Source organism: Mandrillus leucophaeus, unplaced genomic scaffold (genome assembly GCF_000951045.1).
Source record: "Mandrillus leucophaeus isolate KB7577 unplaced genomic scaffold, Mleu.le_1.0 Scaffold64, whole genome shotgun sequence".
Taxonomy (NCBI): domain Eukaryota; kingdom Metazoa; phylum Chordata; class Mammalia; order Primates; family Cercopithecidae; genus Mandrillus; species Mandrillus leucophaeus.
The window spans coordinates 1,855,876-1,874,703 of record NW_012106919.1 but is presented as its reverse complement, the minus strand read 5'-3'; the positions used below and the strand labels follow the sequence as shown (position 1 = coordinate 1,874,703).

General features: G+C 40.8%; 2 protein-coding genes across 5 annotated transcripts in view; both read right to left on the bottom strand.

Moving 5' to 3' along the window:
• MOV10 (Mov10 RISC complex RNA helicase) overlaps positions 1–809 on the bottom strand; it is a 23,194-nt gene extending 22,385 nt beyond the window's left edge. For 2 of the 4 annotated variants that reach the window (XM_012000755.1, XM_012000753.1), the window contains exons 1-2: positions 385–809; positions 65–282 (exon numbers count right to left, since the gene is read on the bottom strand). Coding sequence is in view for 2 of the 4 variants with exons in the window: in XM_012000753.1 (XP_011856143.1) it covers positions 65–201 (137 nt within the window). In the remaining 2 variants the exon portion in view is untranslated. The remainder of the gene's footprint in view (positions 1–64; positions 283–384) is intronic. The other 2 variants (XM_012000754.1, XM_012000752.1) reach the window with 2 other exon arrangements.
• Positions 810–3,483: 2,674 nt separating this feature from the next.
• CAPZA1 (capping protein (actin filament) muscle Z-line, alpha 1) overlaps positions 3,484–18,828 on the bottom strand; it is a 50,391-nt gene continuing 35,046 nt past the window's right edge. Inside the window, exons 6-10 of the mRNA XM_012000756.1 lie at positions 14,558–14,637; positions 13,869–13,947; positions 7,947–8,018; positions 5,488–5,550; positions 3,484–5,106 (exon numbers count right to left, since the gene is read on the bottom strand). Coding sequence (XP_011856146.1) covers positions 4,966–5,106; positions 5,488–5,550; positions 7,947–8,018; positions 13,869–13,947; positions 14,558–14,637 — 435 coding nt within the window. The 3' untranslated portion in view covers positions 3,484–4,965. The remainder of the gene's footprint in view (positions 5,107–5,487; positions 5,551–7,946; positions 8,019–13,868; positions 13,948–14,557; positions 14,638–18,828) is intronic.

Genomic DNA, 18,828 nt, shown 5'->3' with positions numbered 1-18,828 from the left:
CGCGCAGGGGTCGTGGCAGCAAGCTGGGCCCGCGATTCGGGGCCGGGAGTGGGCCGGCCCGTACCTGATCTTGAAGTCGCGGTTATAAATGGTCCGCAGCCGCTCGCGATCTGTCTCCATGTCCAGTCCCCGAACGACCAGGAAACTCTCGAAACACTGGCCCGCCTCCCGGAGCTGCCGGCAGCTGAACTTACTGGGCATCGCGGCGGCGGCTGCGGCCCAGGCAGGAGGGTCCGTGGAAATGAAACTGAAAGTCGCCGCTGCAGCTGGAAGTTGGCGGCCCTGAGATGAGGGTGCAGCAGGGGGGAAGCCCCCTAACTCTGACCCCTGATCCTGCGGGTTCCCTTCTCCCCGCAAGGCTTCTCTCCTCCGTTCTTTTCTTACCTGAGCTTTCCCTTCGGTTTCTTCGTCCTATCCCCTCCCCCTCTTCGCATTAACTCTTTCCTAAAGCGTCTGACCCCTCCCTCAGGGCCCTCCCCTTACCCCAAGCTCCCTCCCCTGGCTTCTAGCCAGTATCAGAACGTGGCTACCGCTTGGGGCCTTCTGAACAGCCCGGGAGGACCTACGAGCCTCAGCTAGGGCTACCCTCACGCCCACCCTCCAGAGCCTCGGGACTCAGTGAAAAGCAGGAGAGCAAAGGGCAGGACTGGGACCTAGGTCGGCAGCAGCCGGACTGGGAAAGCTCATCCAGCGCCTCCCCCAGCCTTCCAGGGGCATAAACCCGTGGAAGCAGGCGACACGCCCCCTCCCCCATTTTCCCTTCTTGGGCTTTCAGACGCACGTAGTTGGCATAAGGGTCAAAGAAGTTTGGGGAAAAGAACCCAGAGTCTCTGAGATAAAGGTGTGTACGTGTGTGGGAGGGAGGGACAAGGGGCTCTGCTAGGATAAACAGTCATTGCTTTTCTCTGCCACACCGGCTTCATTACGTGGAAAGGCTGGTGACCCTTAGCCCTGAGCCACATAAATTTGGGCGCTTCATTACATTCCAGTCTGTATTGTTCTTCAATTTTTACTAGTATATAAGGTGGCCTCTTATATTTATCAAAATACTAGCATCTTGGGCATAAGGGACTGTTAGGCAATAATAAGTGGTTAATAGTGACAGCATCAGTACCAAGAAGAGAACTTGGTGTGCTTCAGAAGACTGTATAAACAAATTTAAGGAGGTGGGGCTACAATAACAAACCTTTGCATCTATTTTTTCCTGCAGAATGAAATAACACACACACTAGAATGGGACAAGTTTAAGTTATACGACAAAGTTTTAAATCAAATACATCACTTTCAAATAAATCAAAGCTAGCGTTGTTCTCCATAGTAGTTACCAGCAGGAAGCCACACACTCAATCTAAGGAATTGAAGAAAAGTCCAGAACCCAGGTCATACTCCAGCTGGGCTACCCTTGTACCTTCTCTCAGGCCAACAACCAAATGAAGCCAGGAATAACAGGCTTTAGCAACAGGAAATGCAATGTCAGTGGGAACCAAAGCTACAGGGATAGGGAAAATAGAGCAGAGGAAAACATCTTAGAAACTTATCATTGCAAAGTAGAGGAAGAAACTAGAAAAGCAGCCAAAGATTTTACCTTTTTTTCTCCCTCAATGTCCTGATGAGGTTCCAGAAGAGTAGAGAGGGTGAACTCCTCAAAACTGCCTTGTTACTTACCATCTCAAAAACCTACCATCAACCATACTCAAACTGAATGCCTGGGCTCCATTCTGACCAGCAAATCTAAATCCATATTATTCTTGGATACAATCTCCCCTCTTCTCTGGTCAGGTTTATCTCTTGGATGTTCTCAAAACGTACACAAAAGGCTACAGTATAGTAAAAACTTGGGTAAAATGTGATGCTATGTGGCTTTGTTTACAATGGAACTTCTCTAAACAAGTTTCATCAGGAAAAATCTACTTCACATAGGGTTCTAATTGTTATTGTCAGAGCTGTTTGAACCAGAGCAACTTCATCTTGAACAGGGGCTGGGTAAAATGAGACTGAGACCTACTGGACTGCATTCCCAGGAGGTCAGGCATTCTAAGTCACAGGATAGGACAGGAGGTCAGCACAAGATACATGCCATAAAGACTTTGCTGATAAAACAGGTTGCAGTAAAGCAGCTAAAACCCACCAAAACCAAGATGGTGAGGAGACTGACCTCTGGTCGTCAGATGTGAGATTTGTTTCTGTGCTCAGAGCTTGTATATACTCCGTGCATTTATACATACCCTATCTGTTCAAAGCAGAAATTTAAGTTAGCTCAACTTAACCTATAGGACAATTCAGCTTTGTTCTGTATTTACCAATCTTCCTTTGATTTTTCACATAGTAGGTAGCTGAAAAACGAGACAATGGTCACAAGCATTTGGTTTACTTGGTAGTTTTATAGAAACTTGTAAATTCGTAAGTTGGCATTCAAATATTAATCATTCTTTGAGTTTGAAGAGAATATGCCAAGTTTGCCAAGTATCCTATGAACCTAGATGGGTCCAGCACCAAAGTCTTAGATTATGAAAGACAATAGGCATTGGAACTAGGCAAGCAATAGAGGAATAACCACTGAGGCTCAGATGAAACAGTCTTCAGCAGTGTCATTTCAAACCCAAATATAGGAGGGAGGCCTCACAAAAAACTCTTTTCCAGATGGCTGGGAAATCTTTGCCCTGGGGTACAACAGGCTGATTTCAGCAGCTTGTGGTGATAAAATAGATACAATTCAAGCAAATATTCTACTAAGGGAGGTTGAGAAGGGAGCGGGAGGAGGAGAGGGAGTGTCTGCCAGACTTGGTAAGGAGGGTTGACTTCCTCCCAACCAAGGTCTTTAGATAGTTAAGGGGTTAAGAATTTTTTTTAAAAAAGTCTAAGCTAAAGAATCAATGGGATAGCAGGGGCAGGATGAGAGAGTTAATAAATTAAAAGCAAGAATGTTTCAATCTATTTGCATTACAAATAGAATGGAATGCAGCTAAATATTCCTCAAAAAGGTGGGAATTTGACCTGGCCTTGGATGGAGTACTTGAAGCACAAAAACTCCCTCTGGTTCTCTTTTGGGAACCAGGATAAAAGCCTCTCCCACAAGTCTGTAGCTAGGCCAACTAAGGAGAGGAAAGCAGCATTTCAAGATAACGCAATGTGAAATATTACCAAGTTTATGGCAGGGATTCTTTCATTTCTCCTTCTGCCTAGTGACTACAACCATACTTGGGGCCTTGCTTTCTGAATGACAGGTACAGAAGACAACTACATTTTTCCCTTTGAAACATGGGTAGTCTTTGAGTGAAGAGCAGTATGATCCATAGACATTGCTTATGCTTTAAAAACCTGTTCTTTGCAAATCTGTGGATATTCACTAAGTCTATAATAATTGAAGGTAGAAACCAATTTCAGAAACCCTAAACATTCTCAACATAAGCTCAAATACAGCTGAATATCTTACCTTGAGAACCAAGGCTGAAGCGATGAATCAAAAAGGAGAGACTCAGACAATTTTAGAACAAAACAGGTATATTTCTATTAGACTACCTGATACAGAAGATAGTGTGGTATGGATGGATAGTATGAATGACAAATAATACAAATATATTTTATTTGAAATAAACAAAAATGCATACACAGCTCAATGGGTCACCTGGAAACAAACTGTTGCTTGACTGTATTACTGAGCAGAAACAAAACGGAAGCACAAACACCTTTCTTTTTTGACATGTATCTGGAGATAGGTAGGAAGACACTACTTGGTTTTTTAAAAAACTGACCTTCCCTTAAGGCCTGGTCATAGAAGTGTAAACAATGTAAATGAATCCACCATTACCAGTTGTCATATCATATCTATGTCACCTGTGTATTCTGAGATTACACACATACCTGCCAATATACCTGGGAAAGGTTATTTTATCACAGTTACACTTGAGTTCTTGGCAGGCAGGACTGAGGAAGAGTAATTTGAAATAAGTTTTACATCCTATTTAGAAGAAATCACTAGTATTTCCTTAAATAACAGGTTACAATAGAAAGATACTGCCTGGAAGTTATCCTTTTCACTTTGGTTCATTTTTAGTTTTTGTTTATGATTTACATAGCTGTTTAATTCATTTGCTTATAGTACAATCCTGCCATAAAGTATTAAAGCACAAGATACCTATTATTCCTTCAACATCTGCATTTTTCAAGTTTTATACTCTACATCCACAGTACGTCAGCAGTTCTTGAATGTTTAAAAAAATAAATGGGTAAAATGCTTCTAAAAATGCAGATGTCTATAACTACAATGATACTAAGATGGGAGGGAGACAATGAGAGAAGGGATAAAAGCAACATGTTCATGTGCAGGGAATGTGGTTCAAGTCTTTGGATTTAAAAACAAGTTCCCCAGAGAAGCTGGCACTTCCTTTGCCCTCCAAAAAGGACCTGAAAAGTCCCAATCCAAACTTTGGAAAATTACAGTTATGAGATGCAGTAAATGATGATCAAAGCAGTCAGAGGGAGAAGGATGAATGTGTCTTCCATTTAGCTAGAGATTGTAGCATAGCCTCTTTAGGTGTTGGTGGATCAGTAAAAACCACTGAAGTACCAGAAGTGCTTGGAAGGATAGGGGTAGAAAGTAATGACCATAATACCTTGTCTAAATCAGTAGCAGGCTTCATGGCTAGGAAACTTTAGTAAAATGTTATTAGGATAGATCGCTCTCTCACCAACATTAAATGTGGCAGAATTAACCAAAAAAAAAAAAAAAGAGGAAAAAAAAAAGATTTACACGTAGATATAGCAATAACAGAAAATTACAAGGCAGAAAACACAAAAGAATCAAGATAACGCTACAGGTTCAACAGTATTTCATGAGGCTAGAAAACCGGTTAACTTTGAAAGCCCTAGCAAAATATCACTCTTGTTTATAAATCACTTATTTATCATAGGACCACACGTTGAATCCTTGTCTTTCCACATACTGAAGAATCCTACATTCAGCCTTTAAGCATTCTGCATTTCTTTGCCAATCTTGTAGCTGAGTATCTTGTTCCAGTCGATTTTGGTGCGGGTAACTGGAAGCTGCCGGCGCAAGGCCTTGAATGTGGTATCTGACATTGTTTGATAGTTTTCACTAATTGCTGTCTGCAATAGATAATTGAAGATGAGTTGCTTGAACAGAAATGGAGCTGGTTGTGAACAGAAAAGTAACGCTATAGTCAAAGGATATGCTTGAGTCCCCTATGAAGGACAGACAGGATATATTATTTTCAGTGAGCTCCTCTCCAATCTCTGAATTTGGTCAAGTTCACCTATATTATTTCTTAAGTGAGAGCTACAGTCCCAAGCAATCCTCAAACCCTGACTGTAAGCAGAATGCCAACTTGGAAGGTCTGCAAAGTCTCCACATTTAGTAAAACTGAAGAGCATATATATTTATATTAAAGGACACAGGCCTAACAAAATATGTTAACAGCAAAATAATAAGATAGTAGAACTAGGAAAATTAGCTCCAAATCTTCTTACCTGATACTCATTTTCTGCATTCTCTATGATTTTAATAAACTCCTTGGCAGTTTGGGCTTCATTCTAATGGAAGAAGGAAGAGGGGGAAAATCAGATTTTTTTAAATGTGTAAGCAGTAAGATCCTGAAAAGTAAGTCCATCTTAACTAACATTTGTATAACAATTTCTAGTTTACCAAGCATTCCCATGCCCACTACCCTCCTTTGATTCTCACAACTCTACGGAGACTATGTTATAATCGTAACCCCCATTTTGCAGATGAGAAAACAGAATCCTCTTAAGCAACTTGACCAGAATTATACAGCTTTTGAATGATAAAGATGGGATCTGAAATTAGGTCTTCACCAAAAAAACCCATGCTCTTTCCACTCTACCACAGTATGCCCAAAAGACATCATCAAGTCTTGAAACCTTGATGCCTTGAAAATATTTCTGGTTTAAAATGGTATGAACAATGCCCTTGGACACATCAGTCATATACATAAGCTCACATATGCCTTTATTTGCCACTTATGATGTTAAACTAGCCAATCACATTTTGTACTACGTGGTTCAAGTATAAAATGAAATGAATCTCCCTCTTCCTGTTACCATTAAGTACAACAGAATTAAAGGGAAGAGGGTAGGATTTAATGTCTAGAGCAGCAGTCCTGAGACAGACTATGAGGTCAAAACTATTTTCTACTTTCATAATAATACTAACACAAAGTTATCTGCCTGTTTCACTTTCACTCTGTAATGTGTGTATGATGTAATTTCCTAGAAACTACATGATGTGTGATGACTTTATCACTGTGAGGGATAATGAAAGGTATGAAGCAGAGGCCGGGTGCAGTGGCTCATGTCTGTAATCCCAGCACTTTGGGAGGCCGAGGCAGGTGAGGTCAGTAGTTCAAGACAAGCCTGGTCAACATGGTGAAACCCTGTCTCTACTAAAAATACAAAAATTAGCTGGGCGTGGTGGCAGATGCCTGTAATCCCAGCTATTCAGGAGCCTGAGGCAGGAGAATCACTTGAACCTGGGAGGTGGTGGCTGCAGTGAGCCAAGATAGCGCTCCAGCTTGGGCAACAAGAGTGAAACTTCATCTCAAAGAACAAACAAATAAAAAACAACTAATATCACAACAAAATCAGCCATCTTTTAATAAACCAGACATTACACAATTTGTGAAGACAAAGACTAATGCCATTCTTCCCACTATTTTTTTTTCTTTTGATTTGGAAAATATATTCACAAAGATGTTACTTATTAACAAGTAATGGGTTTGTTATCATTAGTTTTAATTAAGTAATATTTTTAACACTTCTTAGTTTTCTTTCTTTCTTTCTGAGACAGGGTTTCACTCTGTCACCCAGGCTGGAGTGTAGTGGCATGATCTTGGCTTACTGCACCCTCAATCTTCCTGGGCTCAGGTGATCCTCCCACCACAGCCTCCCAAGTAGCTGGGACTACAGGCACTCAGCTGAGTTTTACATTTTTTTGTAGAGACGGGGTTTCACCGTATTGCTCAGGCTGGTCTTGAACTCCTGGGCTCAAGCTTTCACCTGCCTCGGCGTCCCAAAGGGCTGGGATTATAGGTGTGAGCCACCACTCCCGGCCAACACTTCTCAGCTTTAATTTTTAGTGAGGTAAACATTGATAGATATAACACATAAACAAAAACTCTTTGGGGGTACTCAATAACTTCTAAGAACTTAAAGAAGTAATGAGACTATCAAAGAAATACAAGAACAAATCATGTCTCTTCTTTCAAGGTATAGAACACAATAGTGGCCAGGCACGGTGGCTCACACCTATAATCCCAGTACTTTGGGAGGCTGAGGCAGGAGGATCACTTCAGTCTAGGAGTTTGACACCAGCCTGGGCAACATAGAGACCTCATCTCTACCAAAAATAAAGAAATTAGCTGGGCATGGTGGCATGCACCTTTGGTCCCAGCTACTTGGGAGGCTGAGGTGGGAGGATCGCTTGAGCCTGGGAGCTTGAGGCTGCAGTGAGCTGTGATCATGTCCTTCCTTGCACTCCAGCCTGGGCAACAGAGTGAGTTCCCGTCTCAAGTAAAATGACAACACCAAACCACAAAACATTCTAATTGAATACTCCTAAAAATGTTTTTCTCTAATGATATAAATGCAGCCCTATAGGATGCAGTTTGGTAAACTTTCCTTGCTCTTGGTATTTATTGATTGAAGGTATTGCTGTCCTTGAGTGACTATTACAATTGAGAGACAGCGACTAAGAAGGACATTTGTCTAAAGCCATAATCAATATTTTGAGTCAAAAACTGTGAACTAATATATGCTGGTTGGTGGTAAGAGGCACTAACAGACGTGGCCAAAATCAAAACATTAAAAGTAAACTGAATTTCTACTGGCAGAATCAGCACTCAGGATCAAAACTAATTTTTTAAAGAAAGATGAGACATGAGTAAGACAGACACTAAATATTCCATACTCACTGAAACAGTTAGTGAATCCTGTACATCTTTATGACTAACCAACTGAACATTGCCATCTTCATAATAGTGAACCTGTGTGAGACAATGTATGAATCTTTTTAGGGGAAGTTCATAGAGAAACCTGCTACTTAGGACACAAATCCATGCTTTAAGCTATCTTTAAGTTGATGAGCCTTTTTACCAATTCTGAACAAATAATTAATATAAGCAATGGTAATTCACAATGGTGGTTAATTAATTCACAGAACACTTAAGTTTAAGAATGCTTTTTCCTTAGCAGGGAAAACTGATTATTAAGTTCAACAAACATTTATTACATGCTTTTCACATTCTAAGCACTGTGCTAGGCATTGTGAATACAAAGGTAAATAAGATCCCACTCTTAACAATATTAAAATAATTAAAGTCATTAAACATTAGTTTTTCTCTGTGAAAACCAAGGAGTTTCAATGGATCCTAATACCTAATACTTGGCACATTTCTCCATATACATTATCATCAATATTGGTAAGCAGAACTGACCAGGTACAGGAAAAGTCTCATTGAGGGTTAAAGACAGGACAGAAAAACAAATATTTTATTGGTAAATCAGATATTTTTAAAAAGATAGAAGTAGTTCTGAATATGTAAGGTAAAGTGAAGTGCCAGGCTGGAGTGCACTAACCATACTGAAATGGCTATCATGAATAAGAAATGTGACAGTTAGAAAAGTAGTAAAAATTTCAGCTGCATAAAGACTTCAGCTGCGTAAAGACTTCACTATTACTTATATTCCCTCATTCAATCTTTTTTTTCTTTTTGAGTCTTGTTCTTGTCACCCAGGCTGGAGTGCAATGGCACGATCTCGGCTCACTGCAACCTCCGTCTCCCAGGTTTAAGTGATTCTCCTGCCTGAGACTCCCAAGTAGCTGGGATTACAGGCACCCGCAACCAAGCCTGGCTAACTTTTGTAATTTTAGTAGAGACTGGGTTTCATCATGTTGGCCAGGTTGGTCTTGAACTCCTGACCTCGTGATCCGCCCACCTCGGCCTCCCAAAAGTGCTGGGATTACAGTCATGAGCCACTGCGCTAGGCCACCTCATTTAATCTTTACAGAAACTCTTATGAGATGAGGACTACAACTAACCCTATTTTATAGCTGAGGAAACTGAAACTTGCCTTGAAGCGGTTATTAAACAATAACTTATTCATGTTCACACACCTAATAAGAGGAGAAGCTAGGATTTGAATTAGGTCCAATTCCAGAGCTATACAACATATGTAGTACTTCCCAATGCTATGTTTTGTCAAAAAGTTAGAAATTCCTTGATCTGGGGAGAAATAGTGTCTCAGCAGGGGCTTACTCTTTGTGGATATCATTAGAAGGGCATAACTAACAGCCAAGCTTCATCTAGGCAGAAACCTATTTGCAACAAAAAGACTTCCCTGGACAACATAAACCCCCTACATATCCTTGTTTAAAGGACAAAAACAAGTATCTTCTTTTTTATTTTTTGAGACAGCGTCGTGCTCTGTCACCCAGGCTGGAGCACAGTGGCCTATCTCGGCTCACTGCAACCTCTGCCTCCTGGGTTAAAGCAATTCTCCTGCCTCAGCCTCCTGCATAGCTGGGTCTACAGGCGCATGCCACCATGGCCAGCTAATTTTTGTAGTTTTAATAGAGATGGGGTTTCACCGTGTTGGCCAGGATGGTCTCGATCTCTTGACCTCATGATCCCCATGCCTTTGCTTCCCAAAGTGCTGGGATTACAGGCGTGAGCCACCGTGCCTGGCAAATATCTTCTTTAATGAGGACAAACAGCTGGCTCTATCCAGATGGGCAAGAGAAGCTAGACTTTCCATACCCTCTCTAAACCCTGAAATTTTACCTTTTGGCTTTCTAAGAGGTTAAAGAAGAAAAGACAATATAAGAATCCACTGAGAACAGGCATGGTGGCTCACATATTTAATCCTAGCACTTTGGGAGGTCGAGGAGGGCAGATCACTTGAGGTCAGGAGTTCGAGACCAGCCTGACCAACATGGTGAAATCCCTTCTCTACTAAAAATACAAAAAAAAATTAGGCGGGCATGGTGGCGGGTGCCTGTAATCCCAGCTACTTGGGAGGCTGAGGCAGGAGAATCACTTGAACCCAGGAGGCAGAGGCTGCAGTGAGCTGAGACTGCGCCACTGCACTCCAGCCTGGGCAACAGAGCTAGACTGGAATCCACTGGAGACAAGATGAAAATCCACTGGAAAAGAAGGGTGATAATAAGAACCACTAATACTTACATGTAAAATCAGAATAGCAAAGATGTGGGCAAAAAGACTGGGCTCAATGATGATGACATATAAAGGTTAAAATCCCAATAGATAAGAATATTAAAATACAAGTAGGTCACAATCAAATATCAGTTTTGTTTTTTTTCATTAAAAAACTAGAGGTTCAGGGACTGAAAAGAACATTCAGAAGGGGAATGAGCCAGGTGCAGTGGCTCACAAATGTAATCCCAGCACTTTGGGAGGCCAAGGTGGGCAGATCACGAGGTCAGGAGATCAAGATCATCCTGGCTAACACAGTGAAACCCGGACTCTACTAAAAATACAAAAAATTAGCCCGGCGTGGTGACATGCGCCTGTACTCCCCACTACTTGGGTGACTGAGGCAGGAGAATTGCTTGAACCCAGGGGGTGGAGGTTGCAATGAGCCAAGATCGCGCCACTGCACTCCAGCCTGGCGACAGAGCAAGACTCCATCTCAAACAAAACAAAACGAAAACAAAAAGGGGGCAGGGTGGGGGATGAGTACAAACAGGATGGGAAATATTAAAAAAAAAAAACAAAACAGAGATCTGGCCATAGAAGAAACAAGAACTTCTATTTCTCAGAACTTGTCTAAAGAGAGGAGGTATGCAGAGCACATTCTTTTTGTTCAAGAATAAAGACTATACAATTAGTCTGAACTTCTGTTATATTTCTTAATTAGGACATGGAAAGGAATATAGGGTAAGGTCAATAAGCCTCACTGCTATGATCTCAATGAAAAATTCTAGGGCTGGGCGTGGTGGCTCACACCTGTAATCCCAGCACTTTGGGAAGCCAAGACAGGCAGATCACGAGGTAAGGAGTTCAAGACCAGCCTGGCTAACACAGTGAAACCCCGTCTCTACTAAAAATACAAAAAATTAGCCAGGTGTGGTGGCGGGCAGCTGTGGTACCAGCTACTCAGGAGGCTGAGGCAGGAGAATGGCGTGAACCCGGGAGGCGGAGCTTGCAGTGAGCCGAGATCCCACCACTGTACTCTTGCTTGGGCGACAGAGCGAGACTCCGTCTTTAAAAAAAAAAAAAAAAGGAAAAAAGAAAAATTCTAAAAAATATTAATTTCATTACCTAATACACTAATGATATTATAATTTTTAGAAATTAACCCAGCCTGGGCAATATAGTGAGACTCCGACTCTACAAAAAATAAAAACAGTTGGCCAGGTGCAGTGGCGTGTGCTTGTAGCACCAGGTACTTGGGAGGATGAGGTGGGAGGATCATTCAGTTGAGGAATTCGAGGTTGCAGTGAGCTAGGAAAGCACCACTGCACTCCAGCTTAGGTGATACAGCGAGACACACCGTTTCAAGAAAGAAATTAAGCTCAAAACTTACGTGTTCTAAGACCTTTTCTAGGTCTCATCTGCTAACATGAAAATGGTTCAATTAACTAATACATATTTCAACATGACTGTCATCAACATAAATCCTCAGAAATTATTGCCTTCTCAGAACGATGCTTTTGCCTATAGACTAGCCTGAAAGGCTAAATATCTTCATGACTTTTCCAAGTAATTCTCACTCCAAAATTTAAAAGATATGTAAATGAAATAAGCCTTCCCCGAAAGTGTGATCAATTTGTGCTTAAAAAGGTTTAAATGTGGGTCTGTACACTGGGCTGTATTTTGAATCTTACCATAAATTATCACCCTTTGTGATGTGTGCTCTTATTTTATAGGTTTGCACTGGCAAAGTTAAAATACAAATGGCTGTTTCCATCTAGAAACAAAGTAAAATTTATTTACACAAAATTTACAGTAAGCTTCTACAATGCTGATACCATGGTTCCAGGAAGTTAATGCTGATGCCACAGTTACAAGAGGTCTAGAGCGTTAGGCTACTAAGATATTTGGTTAACAGAAACAGAACAGTACGCTGCCTTAGGCTGCACCTTCCCAGAAGCAGACCCCAAGACAAAGATTAGAGGAAAAGTAGTTTATTTGGGAGCAAATTTCACAAAGCTATAGTAGGGGACAGAAGAAGTGAGACACAGAAGGGAAGGAAGCCTTACAGGTACATTTATGAGCAGGTTACAGCTGTGGGTACTGGGCTCTGGAAGACTAAATAGAACATGCTTCAGAGTTGTCCTACTTGAGGAAGCTGTCATATTTATCTACCAACTCTTACACATCACTGAGGGCTGCTCCCAGAGCTGTGAACTCAACACCAGCCTGTCTCACCTGAGTTGGGCAAGCTCCTATGGCCAGGAGCTACTTGTTGCAGGAAGCTATAGGTATATATAAAAAGAGGAGATTTATTTTTACAGAATTTATTACCTATGCACTTGATTAAATTAGAGCATTAAAAAAGACAACCCTTGGCTGGGCGCAGTGGCTCACCTGAGGTCAGGAGTTCAAGACCAGCCTGGCCAACATAGTGAACTCTCGCCTCTACTAAAAATACAAAAATTAGCTGGGCATGGTGGTGCGTGCCTGTAATCCCAGCTACTTGGGAGGCTGAGGCAGGAGAATTGCTTAAACCCAGGAGGTAGAGGTTGCACTGAGCCAAGATCGTACACTGCACTCTAGGCTGGGTGACAGAGCGAGACTCCTCCACCTCCTCAAAAAAATAAAAAAAAAAAAAAGACAACTCTTGGTAATTGTTGTTGAAGCACAGCTTAACACAATATAATACAGGTACAATTAGGTACTGATCTTCTCAGTCACCTGTACCTATTCTGACCTTAGAGTTAGTGAAGCTTAAATATTAAATCACCCTAAATTTAGAAAGTCAAACCTCTGCTAGGATATTAAACTTCAATCCAGATAGGCATCAAATGAGTTAACAGCTATCTTATTCAGCTGCCTGTCTACCCTGACATCAGCATTAGAAATCTACTTCTGGGCAAGATGCCTGTAATCCCAGAAATTTGGGAGGCCGAGGCGGGTGGATCACCTGAGGTCAGGAGATTGAGACCAGCCTGACCAACATGAAGAAACTCCGCCAGCACTAAAAATAGAGAATTAGCCGGGCGTGGTGGCACATGCCTGTAATCCCAGCTACTTGGGAGGCCAAGGCAGGAGAATCACTTGAACCCAGGAGCCAGAGGTTGCAAAGAGCCGAGATCACGCCATTGCACCTCTAGCCTGGGCAATAAGAGCAAAACTCCGTCTCAAAAATCAATCAATCAATCAATCAATCAATCAATCAATCTACTTCTGCTTGGCTATTTATATTCCAAAACACCTGCCATTCTCTCTAGTTATAATTTTTAGAAATTAACCCAGCCTGGGCTGAGAAGTGGAGGTTGCAGTTAGCTGAGATCATGTCACTGCACTCCAGTCTGGGTGATGGAGTGAGACTATCCCAAAAAATAATAATAATAATTATTATTAATTTTAATTCTTTCCTAAAACTGCTGTTTGATAATTCCTAGATATATCTTATGTTACCTTTAAAGGAAAAATAACAATAACCATGTTGCCATATACTCTACATACTATCCTTTATCAACTCAGAATAGCTCTCTCTGTTTACTACCCCAAGAAGGAGGCTTCTATTTCTATTCACTACCATCAGTCTCCCTTTGCATCTACATATACTTGGTCCTTATTTAATACCAGAGCAACTTGCACGTTTTAAAGATGTGAAGTTTTAAGTCTATAAACATGTTGGAATCTCACCTGAATCTTAAGCACTCCAACTACCTGGGCTGTAGGTGGTGTGATGGTGAACTTCCACTCTGATCTCCAACGACCATTCCTATTAAAACACACACACACAACATTGCAGAATTAGCAATAAGCACAAGAAAGAAGTGATTTGCCACTGAGGTACAGAAGTTGGGAAAGAGGGGTGCAAAAAAAGAAAAAAAGAAAAAAGAGAGAGAAACTGTCATTTCCAGTTTGGCAAATCCAAAGCTCTGTCTACTCAAATAAAAGTCTGAATCTAAGTGGCCTGACCATAAGCCTTTTCTAAGTTATTTTGACTTTCATTTTTCCTTTTTTCCCTCGAAATGGAAAACCATGCCTATTCTGCTCATGGGAGGCTCTTCCAAAATCAGATGAACAGGCTGCTGAGTTATGCAATTAACTCAAGTAGCATTAACCCTAAGCCAAGTAAAACTCAGATTTTCAACAGGGCACTTTACTAATCACTTGTTCTCACTCAAAGTAAGAGTAACTTTTAAAGGAAAATATAATTATAAAACCCAGAACTGTAAGGAATCTTAATCTCTCATTTACAGATAGAAAACTGAAGTCTGTAAGTTAAATAATTATTCCAAGCTAGTTGGATTAAAAACCAAGTATCAACTGCTGGTTTCTTTCGGATATAAATTAGATACAAATAGAAGAGAATATCTATTTCTTACCAGAAGTTTTTAGGCTGAAACTGGTGGCTTTCAATACATGCAATAATAGTCTGTTGCCCATCGATAGTTTTAGCATAAACCTATTATTGGGAAAACAAAAATAGTTAAATAGACTCCAAACACATTTAATTTAAACAACACGCATTGTACAAAAGTGGCGTGTTAAATCCTTGGGGGAGACAAAGAATCAGATAAAATGAGCTTACAACACAATAGTGCACATGGGATATGAAAACAAAGCAGAACATGTTAGGTTCTACCAGAGACAGTGATACAACGAAAACAGAGGGAAATACTGCTCTTGGTTTGGGGTACAAGGCGGGTGCCATTTAGGCTGGGTCATACAAGACAGATGAGATTCTGATAAGTGGAGACTGAAAATAAAGGTGAGACAGGAAACTAAGGACTTGTTCAGTGAAAGGCTGATAGTTCTGTCATGTTTGGAGGGTGTGTGTGAAGTGAACTAATGAAAGACAAAACTGGATGGTGGATTTCGGTCATGTAATAGTAGATGTAAAGTAAGAAGTTTAAGACTTTATTCTATAGGCAATAGAGAGACAGCAAAACATGACTAGAACTAATATTGTGGGAGAATAATCAATACTGGTATTCAAGATAAAACGAAGAAAAGCTGAAGCTTGGTTAGGAGGCCACAGGATTAATCTAGGCAACAAGCCAGGGTTGTATTAAAGGGAATGGAAAGGAAGAGCTGCATACAGAATGCAGAAGAACAATCAAAGTCTAGCAGAATATTGCAAATGACAGGCAAAGGAAAGAAGGAACTAAAGGGTGACTAAAAAGATGGTGGTGTCATTAACAAACTGGGAACTACAGATAGAGATATCTAGTTAGTAGTTAGAAACACTAACTCTTCCTTAGTGTGGGAGAGGTGAATGGAAATGCAATCACCAAGGGAAAGTAAAAAAAAAAAAGTGCTTTATAGTCCACAAAATATGTTTCTACATGTATTTTCTTTTTCCTCCAATAAATCTGATGAAATATATTGTTATCATCTACAGATGAGAAGTTGAAGTTCACAAAGCTTCTTGCCTAAGGTGACTCAGAAAGTGGTAAAGCTAGAATCCAAAGGTAGAATCCCCACTGTTTTTGTGACACCGAAGTCTATGTTACTTTACCTGCATTAAATGAACTATGAACTTTGGGGAATGCCTACATTTACAAAGGTAGGGGAAAAAAAGAACTTAGTACAAACAGAGTAAGAATAATTAGGGGGCTGGGTGCAATGGCTTACACCTGTAATCCCAGCACTCTGAGAGGCCGTGGCAGGGGGATCACCTGAGGTCAGGAGTTCAAGACCAGCCTGGCCAACACAGTGGAACCCCGTCTCTACTAAAAATACAAAAATTAGCCAGGTGTGGTGGTGGGTGCCTGTAATCCCAGCTACTCGGGAGGCTGAGGCAGGAAAATTGCATGAACCTGAGAGGCGGAGGTTGCAGTGAGCTGAGATCATGCCACTGTACTCCAGCCTGGGTAAAAAGAGCAAAACTCCAGCCTAAGTAAAAGATAATTTCTAGAAGTAGTTGATTGGCTTCAGTGTGAAATGCCATTCGGAAGTCATAGACAAGGAAAAGGACATTGGACTAGGTAACTCACGAAGCATTAGTAAACTCAGAGCAGTTTCTGTACAATGGGGACTAAAGTAAAAATCAAAGGGTTCAGAAGTAGAGAGAGGAAATGGCATTAGCAGGGGAAGAATGTGTACTGATTTGGTGGTGATGCAGAGAGAGATGAGAGAAGGGAAAAAGTGGAGAAGAGGGAGAAAGGGCAAAGTGGAAAGGCCAGACAAAGAAGGAGAAATAGGCCGGGCATGGTGGCTCATGCCTTGTAGTACACACACACACACACACACACACACACACACACACACAAATTAGCTAGGTATGGTGGCATGCACCTGTGGTCCTAGCTACTTGGGAGGCTGAGGCGAACGGATCATGAGGTCAGGAGTTCAAGATCAGTCTGGCCAATATAGTGAAACCCCGTCTCTACTAAAAATATAAAAATTAGCCAGGTGTAGTGGCAGGCGCCTGTAATTCCAGCTACTCGGGAGGCTGAGGCAGGAGAATCGCTTGAGCCCAGGAAAGGGAGGTTGCAGGGAGCCTAGACCACACCATTGCACTCCAGCTTGGGAGACAGAGTTAGATTGTCTCAAAAAAAAAAAAAAAAGATTTTCTGTCAGTTTCAATCCTTACAAAACATGGGGGATTAGATGCCTGTCAGAGGACAATGAAAAATGTTTGCAACACACTATGTAGAAAATGTGATAGGGAATAATGAGAGGAAATTACGGACTACTAAGCAGGTGAGCTGAAGACATAGTCACAGGACACTTATATACAGCAGACACCATCAGAACAATTCCATGACTTTCTGTAGCTCATTTGATAGCTAAGGACACAGTAGGGTTATTTGGTGCTGGAGCTCTCCAAATTAAGAACGGGTAGTGACAAACTTTGAATGGGTAACAGACAATAAATTCAAAGTATATTTAGGATTAAACAGTCAATTTCTAAATGGGAGTCTATCATGTCTCCCCTTTGCAATACTGGCTTCCCAACAGGAATTCTATACTTGTTCAGTCCACCATAATGGGTATTCTCATTTAAAAAAAAAAAAAAAAATCAAACATAATGACACCTAGCCTAACATTTATCTAACATTTATGTAGAGCTTACTTTGTGCCAGGCACTGTTCCAGGCATATATTACATATATTACTAATTCATTAAATCTTCACAACAACTCTATGAGGTAAAAACAATTATTTCCATTTTACAGTCAAATAATTGAAGCACAGAGATGTTAAGTAATTTACCTAAGGTCATACAACTAATTAATTGGCAGGGCCAGGATTCAAACTAGTTAGTTAGGCTTCAAAGTAAGTGCTCCTAACTGTATTCTAGACTGCCATGTAATTCATCATTGCATATTTAAAATATTCTAGTGAAAATTGCTAAAAGAGATTTTCCCACAACAAAAAAATGATAAATATGTGTACTAATAATCCATGTTATTAGTTCAATACAGCCATTCCACAATGTATACATATTGAAAACATCATGTTGTACATACCATATTTTTATTTGTCAATTTAAAAATAAAAAATATTCGAATCAATATTTTTCTTAATATGCCATAATTTTATAAAGGAAAAATCATGATAAAGTCAAATTTATCTATTTTTACAGTCAAGAGGTAGTAAAAGAAAATCAGGCCAGGCGCAGCAGCTCACGCCTGTAACCCCAGCACTTTGGGAGGCCAAGGCAGCCAGATCACCTGATATCAAGAGTTCGAGACCAGCCTGGCCAACATGGTGAAGCCCCGTCTCTAGTGTCTGTACTAAAAATATAAAAATTAGCCGGGTGTGTTGGTGGGCACTTGTAATCCCAGCTACTCAGGAGGCTGAGGCAGAAGAATTGCTTGAACCCAGGAGATGGAGGTTACAGTGAACCGACAAGGTGCCCCTGCATTCTAGCCTGGGTGACAGAGTGAGACTTTGTCTCAAAAAACAAAACAACAACAAAAAAAAGAAAATCATTCCTGATTTTTAAAAAATCGTTTGTTTTTTTTGTTTTTTGTTTTTTTGAGACAGTCTCACTCTGTTGCCCAGGCTGGAGTGTAGTGGGGTGGTCTCAGCTCACTGCAACCTCCACCTCCCTTGTTCAGGTGATTCTTGTGCCTCAGCATCCTGAGTAGCTGAGACTACAGGTGTGCACCACCACATCCAATTACTTTTTGTATGTTTTAAGTAGAGACAAAGTTTCACCATGTTGGCCAGGCTGGTCTCGAACTCCTGGCCTCAAGTGATCTGCCCACCTTGGCCTCCCAAAGTGCTGGGATTACAGGCATGAGCCACCGTACCCAGCCAATTGTTTAGTTCTAATAGTTTTGATTACCTAATATAAATATCTAAACTATGTAGAAGTAGCTTTGTGTAAAAATGCCTATATCAAAAAGTCATAAATATGAGCAATAGCTCTCTAAACAATCTTAGTATACCATTTTTTCTCTGTGTCCAAACCAAAGACCTTTTAGATCTGGGTAAAAATACAAACAAGAAAAAAATTAATTTAAAAGGTTAATTTAAAAAAAGAAAGGAAAAAAAAAAAACAAAGACCTTTTCCTGATGGGTGTAAGGCATTTCTCATAAGTCAAATGTGAAAACAGAATACACCGATATCTAAATTTTTTGTGCATTGGGATTTTTTTTTTTTTTTTTTTGAGACAGAGTCTCGCTCTGTCGCCCAGGCT